General features: G+C 39.1%; 1 protein-coding gene across 4 annotated transcripts in view; it reads right to left on the bottom strand.

The window, feature by feature from the left end:
- Positions 1–4027: 4027 nt before the first annotated feature.
- The window catches only part of RBMS3 (RNA binding motif single stranded interacting protein 3), a 704809-nt gene continuing 698511 nt past the window's right edge, over positions 4028–10325 (bottom strand). For all 4 annotated transcript variants that reach the window (XM_063155034.1, XM_063155024.1, XM_063155043.1 and 1 more), the window contains one exon: positions 4028–10168. Coding sequence is in view for 1 of the 4 variants with exons in the window: in XM_063155043.1 (XP_063011113.1) it covers positions 10162–10168 (7 nt within the window). In the remaining 3 variants the exon portion in view is untranslated. The remainder of the gene's footprint in view (positions 10169–10325) is intronic.

The raw sequence follows: 10325 nt of genomic DNA, 5'->3' as shown, positions 1-10325 counted from the left end.
ACTTTCAAAGGGAAAGCAAGGAAAAAGTGTCATTTTCAGAAAACACTTCTGATGCAAGCCCTGTCCCCGGTGCAAAAGACAAAAGAAGGGCCAATTTTATGGCCAGCTCACTGTATAAGACATTAAAGTTATGTTCGGGTGAGGTGCTCTTCTACAAAGACAAACCAGTTCCCTTGTGTGGTAGAAACAGCCCTGCTGTGAGCATCCTGTCTCAGTCATTGCTGCAGACAACACTCATCACTACCCAGAGCACGCTCAAAGCTTTAGTACCTTGTAAAGGTCAGTCTGGCCGTCTTTTTGGATTGAAGAAATATTTCATCCTTGCCATACAGGTCTGCACAGGGGTGAATCATGCACCTCAAGATGATTTTGGTGGCACTGAAACTACTGGGTAACTCTATGTTTTTAAACAGTAGTAGATGTTTCTTATGAAAATTTTTTCTTCTGGGAAAAAAAAAAAGAATTGGATGTTCTCCAAAAATCAGCATCTGCAAACAGCTGTTTATATCCCAAAGTCCTCACAGCACAATCAGTACGTGAAAAGGATAACAGATTTTGGAAAGCAGTCCTTGAACTCTGTGTTATAGCCAGCTATTGCTGTGAAAAGTAACACGAAATACCAAATCCCACTAAACTCAGGTGTGTCAGAGGGTCTAGCAGAAATCTGAATCACTGAATAGATTAGGCAGATAATTTTTTCCCTCCCTCTTAAGCCTAGCAGAACATGTCTTTTCTTCTGTGTTTACATGGCATCCAATGGAGACTGAGGCCACTGTGTGTTACTGTAATAAATATTTACTTACTCATTTGGAAGCATGCGTGGGACATAGTACTGAAGGGTCACAGCTGAGAAACAGGGGTGAAACATTGCAAAACTGATTTTTATTTATTTTTTTTTTTTTTTTTTTTTTAGTGGTAACTTTCTGTGCCTCTCAAAGACTCACCTTTAGAGCAAGAAAGCCAGGCTGTCAGAGTGCTTGCTGAGAACCTGGAACTTGCAGCACAAACAGAGAAAGGAAGCCCTGGGTCAGCTCTCCACTTCTCCTGATGGCTTACTCAGCTTGTTGTGCAATGGTTGTTCTTTTCTTCAGCTAAGGATTGCTGGGTCTTGGTATCAGCTGAGGAGGTGTGTCTACTTGCCTGCTTCTGCCCCTTCCTCTGTACTAAAGAGATTCAGTGGTGGCAGTGCAACTTTGCATGTCACCAAGACTAGAAAAAAGCAAGATGATGTGTGAAAAGCTCAGAGGAGCTCCACTAAAGAGTATTTCATACAAGATTAACACCAGGCAGAAGTTGCTCTACCTGAGGAAGAGACCATCCTAGTCAGCAGCCCTGTGATGTAGCACAACTGTTAATAAGGAGGAAATGATTTCTGAGTGAGAAACATGGAACTCGATCCCACAGGAATTATGCTCGAGGAGCTTACACAATTTTCAGTTGGCTGCATGTCAACTGACATGCAAAAGATAGAGAATGTACTGACTGGTAAAAAATGGTGAAATAAATCAAATAATAAGTGTAAATAAAGGTTTCTATCTTTTTCTCACACAGTTCTATTTTTCAGCAGCATTTCCATGCAGCAGAACCTAGGGCCTCAGCTAGCCACACTATAAACATAAGCCCATTCAACTTTTAAAAATACCTGCATCATTTTAACTGCATCGACTTTCAGCTCCTCCATTTAAAGCAGTGCACATATCTAGTAGATTATTTAGCATTAATTTATGCTCCTTCAAGTAAGTTCAGTGAGGTACCTGTGCAAAGCATCTGCTAAAAGTGAGCACACCTTTGCTAGAGTCCTATACACAAATTTTGAAAAGGAAGGAAGTGGTTTGGTCACAGGACCTTGCCAAAAAGTGGATTTTTTTCAGGAACATTGTAACATTGGTAAACAAACCTTGATGACCATGCATGTGTTTCCCCAAACTGACAGGCCCTGGGAGGGCTTCAGTGGAGGGATGTGCTGTGTCCTGCCTGCCTCCCATCTGCGGAGATGGGAGTCATCCCACGCCTGCCCTGTGTGCAGAAATGGGCAGCTGCAGCCTCCTGGATGTGCTGGGCAGCACGTTTCCCTCCAGGCAGGCTTGTTATCTGCCTGGCAGAAATCCTCCCATTGCCTGCAGCCTCAGGAGCACTTCTGTAAGCCATTAACTAGCACCATGCTAATGCTGGTGCTGGCCTAAGCCAGAGGGAGACCTTTGCCCAGTGCACGGTGCTCTGCTGAAGATCAGATTGACAAGAATGGGGCAAGGAGCTGAGGCACAGAAAAATGCCACAGCAAGTTTGCCAACAGTCAGATGGACACTTTGGTTTGAATCATGGCTTGCTTGCTGCTTTCAGTAACTTCTGCTCCTGGCCCTTTGCTTCTGGGTTTGCTTATCATTATTGGCACCCTGAGACCTTGGTCTTAATGAGCAAACTCTGGTCATCCACAATATTAAAATTAAAATTTATGTAAACTTGCTGATTGTGGAATTGTCCTGAATTTATGCTATAACAGCTATTGATTTGTTTTCTCTCTTCCCCTCTACTTGAAATCTCAAGGAGTGACAATCAAAGGACATTGCTTTCTCCACATGGAAGTCATGGACATCCATTCCAGATGCAGACTACTGATAAAAACGGCTTCTGTCCTCTGGAATAAACACATCTCACACATAACAATGCCCCATTTGTCCTTATTCTTTATATCATTGTATCTGTCTTAGCCTTAGAATTAATTTGCCAATTAACACAATTAACTCTTTTTTTTTTTTTTTGGACACTGACAGTGGGGCCAGGAGGATGAGAAGAGGAAGCCTTCTTAGCTGAACTTCTGTGGAAGCTGATGCAAACTCCCCTTAGACTGGCTCCATATGCACACAGAAATGGAGATAGACAATAAAATCAAACCCACTAGTGCCACAGTTGTTAGCAATTTCATTTTAGTAGAGCTTGCAGTGGAATGATCTTGGAAATGGAGCAGTCCTGGCAGTGACAAACCTGACCCCAGAACATCAGCTATAAACCACCTTTGCACCATCTGTGTTAGTGGAACACAGTGTCCCACTTTCTGCTGATCTCCCCAGGCTCCTCAGCCACCACTCAGAGTTCCAGGCAGCCTGCACCTTCAGCCTCCTGCCTTCCTCCTTTTCTCACCATCATCACAGCCACAACTAATGCACATTTCAGTACCGGTGCACTTGCAAAATCCCCTCTCACCTGCTTCCTCATCTTATTCCTCTAAGGATTTCTTTGTTCTTTCCTGGTAAAGCTGAAGGGAATTAGAAGATCGTCAATGCGTATTTCATCGGGCAAAATAAAGAGAAAAGAAAGTGTGCAGGTGATCCCACAAAACATGTATAGGGCTGAGGGAGACAGGCACATTCCTGGTAGGTAAAAAGGAGCACTCAGTGATTCCCAACCTGTGAACAAAGCCACTTTGTTTAGTTGGGGAGGAGACTGGAGCTGGACCCTTCCACCCCATTCTCACCTTTCCCACAGAAACTGCCTGGTGGGAAGAAATGCACATGGCAGCAAGAGAGCTGCTGAGTGAAGCAGCCACAGGGAATGCACCAAATACCTTGCTCCCTGTGAGATATGGCTGAGGAGGCAGTTTACTTTCCACTTTCCTTTCAAGATGAAGTATGGCTCACTCTACCATGCTTAGGCTGTACTTATTCCACAAGTAAAGATTTTCTGTCTTCCATGTGGCAACTTTTGCCCTGAAGTCACTCTTTAAAATAAACCTCAGAAGCAGAGGCAATGTTCTTCTAGCAGGTGCACAGCTGAGAGCCTGGACAGCAGATCCCCACCAGCAGTGTACATTCAGTCCTGGTGGGAGAAGCACTTCCTCCTGGATTTCACCTCCTGGCACGGGGGTGGCTGTGCAGCAGAGCTGTCCTGTCTCTCTGATTCCTCCCTTCCATTTGGTGAAGGTGCAGAAGAGGCAGACTTTGCTGCAAAACCTTTCTGCTCCCTCTGTGCTCAGCCAGAAGAGTCAGAGCCTTGGGAAGCCTCTCCAGAAAGGTGCCACAAGAACACAGAGTCACCCAGCTCTTTTCTTTCTTTATTTTTTTATTGAAAGCTTCATCAAAGAAAACAGAAGTTTAAACCTAACATCCACTGATCTACAGAAAGCCCCAGAAGTGGGAAAATGGCAGCTATTTAGGACTGTGTTACAAATGGAAAACATAAAAAAAAAATCATAGCAGTACAGATCTTTCAGAGACATTCTGAGACATCAGCACACAGATGCCCATATAAATAAGATTCATAATTTAAATGTATCACAGAGGTTCTGTATTCTACATTTTGGCTGCAGTGAAGTCTGTAAGGGCTGTAAAGAACCTCTGACCCATTTTTGTGATACATGTTTTCTTGATAGGAAGTTCATCTGCTTTCAAAGCTGCTTTGATTTTTCTTACAGATAGAATCTATTCATTCTCCTTTAAAAAGGAAAACAATTAAAAATTCCTAAATTAATTCTGTACACTTCCTGGTTTTACATAAAATTGTTTTGCCTCAAAAAGATAGTAGAATTTTCTTCTACTCTGAAATACATCATATTTAATAATACTTCAATTACATAAACATCATGTTCTCTTCTTTAGGCTGTATTTTTGGGCTTTTAAAAATATAACTGACTGTAAATTTCACCAAATTCATAAAATTATTATCCAAGAGAAAGACACTTAAAGGCAGAAAATTAATGTTGGGCAGGTACTCTTTTAAGGACAACAGATCCAGATCTTGGAAGGTGCTTACACCTTGCAGGCTTTGGACCTACAAGGAAAAATGGATTTGTGAACCTGTCAAGGGCTGACATTTTCCACTTCGTTACACATTTTTATTAAGGTGAAAGAACTCAGCTGTCACTGTTGGGGAATTAACAGTTGAACTGAACAACTTCAATAAACACAAGAATTTGTTCTTATCATGGAAACCTGAATCAGTGCTGGGATTAATTTCTTTTACAGCTTTACTGTCATAATTTTTTGTTCAATTTTAACAAAGAGCATGTTAATAAGGGGGAGAAGAAAGGGTCTCTTCTGCCTGCTTTGAGGCACAAAGGTGAATAAATCTCTGGGGTAAATACAGAGCTCTAGCCTATTTGGGTGACAGGAGCAAGATAGAAAAAGTTGGTGCTCTTTTTGAGAGGAAAATAACTCTCCTTACTCTGCATCTTTGCTGCTTGCTGAGATTCTGGAAATCTGCTCCACTGAAGGGGAGGAGAATTCTGCTGCTCACTCAGCCCTCCTTCTGAGAACGTGTGCGTGCATGACTGTGGGTATGGGTATTGGAAATGAAAGGAGTCCTCGTTACTAGAGTCAATTGTCATTAAACAGAAAAGACCAATGCACCAAATGTCAGCAGTTTTGTTGTTTTCTGTTTTGCATTTCCATCACACCGTGACTGTTTTCTTGGTTCACGTGGGCTACCGGGAAAGACCAGGAAAATCCCCTACCCTAGGGCACTTCTTTTATATCCAGACCAATTTCATGTTAAATAAAGTTTTGAAAGGAAATGTTGACCACGCGTGTATCAAACATTACTATCTTCAACTACCACATTTGGTGTCATCACTAAAAATGGATTGATTCATTACTTTAAGCACATTATCACTCTTTAGCATGACTCTTGCTATAGGTGGAGTTAAGTGAGTCTGCCTAAACCTGTTTTGCTCATGTCAACCTCAGCATTAAAATGAAGTGGCATGAGGAGCACCATCAAGCTTAAAACCATGAAGCATGGCAATTTTTTAAACACTTAGGATCAGTCTCAATCTTCAGTACCATAAACAACATAATATAGATCCAAATACTATGACATATTAAAAATAAACTTTATTACAATGCAGGCTTCCTCAAATTTGCTGAGTTTTGGTACACATACATACATAAATAATACCCTTCATTTGATTTTTACTCGGGTAAAAATCCATTCGAATGCTACAGTCCAATTGCCCGTTGAAAGTTTAAGCCCTCACTTCTCTAATGACCAGCCTTTATCTTCCAGGTTTGGGCATGCATCCATAGCAGAAGATGATACAATGTGATGCAATTGCTCTCAGATATGCCTCATTCTGCATTACGGTGGATTTCTTGACCAACACAACCAAGGCAGTCTCTTGGTAAACAGAACTACACAAGTAAGCACAGGCTAAGGACATTTCAAGAGTCTGTTTCACCAGAAGGCAAAAAGAGGACATTCACAACTTGAGGCCTGACTGTCACAGGTGAAAAGTGCTTACAAAACCAGCAGTAGAGCCAGATAGGAAGAAGAGTCCCTCTGCAATCTCAGCGGGAACAGTGAGATTTTTTCAGTGCCCTGATCTACACTCGGGTCAGCACCTGCAAATATAACACTCTCTTCAGTTCCACTGTGTCTTTTTTTTTTTTTTCTTTTTTCCCTCAATGATAAGTGACAAGTCCAGGTATTCAGAATTTTCTAGCCATAATTCATAGTTTTCTGACACCCCTTTTGTATTTCTCTTTTAAGGTAAAAAAAATTACCAAACCTGAACATCCAGATTTGATTATTTATAAGAATTCAGGTGTGATGGAAAGTACGTACGCAGTTCAGTTTATGGATTTGATATTACTTCTAGACCTCTGGGCCAGGCACCATTGCCTTAGACATCTAGAGTTGCTTCTGCAATCTTTCAGGAACTCTCCTGATATTTAAAGCTAATTTGGCAAGACAGACAAAGATATTGACTTTACAAATTCAGGTCTTAAAAAAAAAAAAAAAATGGAAACCAGAAACTAAACAGAGCATAACTACAAACCTTCAAAAAACCATATTAGCCAGAACAGACATAAAGAAAACCAGTTTAAGGTTTCAGAGGCCACCAAGTGACAACACCCATGCAGCAAGTGTGCTGCTATTTCACTGTTCACTTTTATCTCATTTTTAACTTTTAGAAACGAGTTACAACGTTCTGAGCATTTTGTAAGTTCCAAATAAGCTTTTTTCTTACCTTATGATCTATGACTGTTTATAATCAAGGCTCACAGTGTTTACAATTCATAGATTTCAAGTACCAGTTCACTTTTTTTTTTGGGATCAGTAAAATGATGAATTATAGTTAAGGGGTCCATTTTCTTTCCTCTTCTTCTTCCTCTACTTCTTTGCTTTGTTTCTTTTGATTTCAAACACTATTGAACATTATAGCATGGAAAAGAAAGGAAACAATTCTAATACAGAATGCACTTGAAACACTTTAAAGTGACAGGCACTGTGATATCATGTTGCCTGCCTAGCTTAATAAAAAACACTGAGATTGTTTAACTTTGCTGAAAAAAATAAGAAAAATGTTTCTGAATGTATAAATAAAGCAGCAGAGTTTTGAATAGAAACAAGAAGGTACCTCAGCATATTCATCAGCCACATGGTAGCTACCTTGTAGCCTCATTGTTGATAGTAAATGAGACTTTTTGTGTGTCACATTAGAACTAACACAGAAACAAATGTCTTTATTTCATATTTAACTGACTTGTGCCTGGGGTTATCTCCATTTGTACAAATAATTCAGAGAGAGACAGAAAGAGAGTATGTGTAGAAAGGAAGAAAATAAGGCTAGATTGATTTTTTCCCTCATATGCCCTCTAAAGAAAGAGGGAACCTTTATCCAAGGACAAAATTCAAGTGCCCCTCTCAAAAAGCAACAAGTAATGAGACAGCACATGAAACAGAAAGAGAGGTTTGGGGTTTGTTTCTGAATTAAAAACATGTTGAGGATGATGTTGTTCTTTTACTTTGGCATCATCTGGTTTTCAGAAGTGCTGAATACCAACAACTACTTTGGAGGAAGCAGAAGTTTTAGCACTTCTGAAAATCAGGCCCTCTTCCTATGGTGAAGAACCATGTGAACTCCCATTTCTCTCTTTTCTATGTTGCATACCTAGCAGCATTTACTTGGGAAACCCCCTCCCCCCTCCCATTATGTTAAAAAATACGATCTTGTTTTATCAATTTAAAAAAATAATTGTGTTCTTTTCCCCAGAAAAGTCAGGTTAGGGAAACACAGACCTCTTTTTAAGATTGGGCAGCTGAATCAGATTGATCCAAAACATATGTTTTCATTTTCCTTATTTTTAATGGATACCCTGTGTCTAATCCACCACAGTAAATGTGATGAGCCTTCCCCTCTCTTCTGGATGGAGGAAAGTTTAAAAATGTTTGGTTTAATATTTACACATAGATATGTGTGTATGTATGTATATATGAAATGCTGCTTTACTTCTGCCTCCTTAAGGAAAAAAATCATCTTTTGACTTCCTTCTCACCTTTTTCATTTGTCTGTTTAGAAGAAGTAAGGGCCATAATAAAGATTTATATATGGAAAGTAATTGTCATTCCTAAAACAGGTTTTGGTGGATTAAATTTAATTTTTTTTTTGCCTGATCATACTAATTAGTGATTGTCAGCCAACGTATTAAGACAACAGAAATTATAGCAGAGAAGAACAATTTTTAACTTCCCGCCTGCATGACAATACAACGTAATTTTCAAAATTTCTGCTTGTATGGGAAAGCTAAAATGAGAACAGATATCAAGTTTGCTTTCTCTTATATCTACCTGGCAACTCAAATGCAACACTGAGAAATAAATGCACAATTAAGGTGGCTATGCATGCTGGACGATGACAAAGACTGAGGTGAAGAAATGAATTGGTATGTTAGAATTCAGAAGGAAGACTGTTGTTTCAGTAGAAATACCAAAGATCAGGTAATTAAAGAGAAAAACTCCCCAAAATTAAAGCCTGCCTGGACAGATTAGTTGGTAGCCCAATCCCCCTTGCTTTGGAATGTTCTCCAAAGCACATAATCAAAAACTTGGACAGCTTCTGATACCAACTATTCTGAAATTTCCACTACAAACATATGCAGTATGTAAAACACCAGTGGAAGATAGTTTAAACAAACAAGAAAGTAAGAACTGGTCCGGCCATGTAGGTCAAATAAAGATAAAAAAAAAAAAGAAAAAAACCCTCTATCTTCTGGACTGCGTTAGGGTGTCACTTCATCTTTGGTATAAAATAGGCCATCCATAGGCTGCATTTGTTCACAACTAGGAAAGACTACAGAAATTGTCAACAATTTCTTCTATCTATTGCTTTTTTTGCACTTTTTTTGACCATAAGCTCCTATCTACTTAAGTTTTTTTAATGCTCTTAAGCTAGGTTTTTGCAATGTGACAAGCAAAGCAGACTAAAAACTTCTTAAAGCTCATAAAAAAGACTGCAGATAAAAAGCACTAATGCTTTTGCTAGCGATCACGCTTCGTAAATAAAAAAATCTGCATTCTGCAAGAAAAAAACCCTGCATTCTCTATAATGCAGCAAGTTTTTTTCTCAATTCAATAACTTTACTGTAAAATGCTTTAGCCTTCTAGATTTTTTTTTCTGTCAACACTTAAGACAAAGTTCATAAAAGTCCCAGCATTTTTCCAATCCTTTCAGTTGCCACAGTTCCTTTTATCATCAACTTTTCTTCAAAAGAAGAAAATCATTTTCTTTTAAACTGTACAGTTTATTTTTTGTTCACCCCAAAAACTCAGTCTATTAAACTTCTGCACCAGCACCGGTGTGAGCAGTTTCAATTCATTCTCGGGTTTTCTAACAAGACGTTGACAGCTTGCCTTGAGAGCCTTTGACGTCCTTAAAATTAAGGCAATTAAGATTCAAGATAAACCTTACCTAAACATTTCTTTTAAAAAAAACCAAAAAACAAAAAACCAAAAAATACTCTAGATTAAAACAAGAAGAAAAAGAAAATGAGAGAAAAAGAGTAGCTTAATTTTTGAGGAAGACAATTGGTTTTCATCGCAACTTGCTCCCTCTTGACATCATCAGTTTTTCTGCTTAAAAAAAAAAAAATCTAGCTACACCTCCAGGTAAATTCTGAATTCAAATGTTCATCCAGATGAAATGTCAACCCAGCATTTTTCCTCTGGGTTTTTCTTTCAGTTGAAAAAAAAAATAGCAAAAATAAAATTGTCAGACTACATGACGGAACCATTTGCACAGCACATAAAAACACTGTTTTGTTTTCGTTGGGAAAGGTAGAAAAAAAAAAGCATTCATTTGACGCCTGTGCAAACTGGAAGCCAACTTCTTGTTCAGTGAAGTTTCTCCATTCAAGGCAAAGATTTCAGACCGACATTCTTCAGTCCTGTTTATTGTCTGTAAAAACAATTGAATTAAAGTGGTCATTAAGTCAAAACAACTCTGAAATAGCCTCTTCTCCTTTTTTTCCACCCAATTCCCTTTAAGAGTTATCCAAGCTAAACTGACTTTGCAGCTGTTTAAATATGATACCACCACTAAGCTGAAAATAGTG

This window comes from Melospiza melodia, chromosome 1, assembly GCF_035770615.1.
Source record: "Melospiza melodia melodia isolate bMelMel2 chromosome 1, bMelMel2.pri, whole genome shotgun sequence".
In the NCBI taxonomy this organism is placed as follows: Eukaryota; Metazoa; Chordata; class Aves; order Passeriformes; family Passerellidae; genus Melospiza; species Melospiza melodia.
Note: the sequence above shows the minus strand (reverse complement) of the source record. Positions and strands in the feature narration are given on the sequence as shown.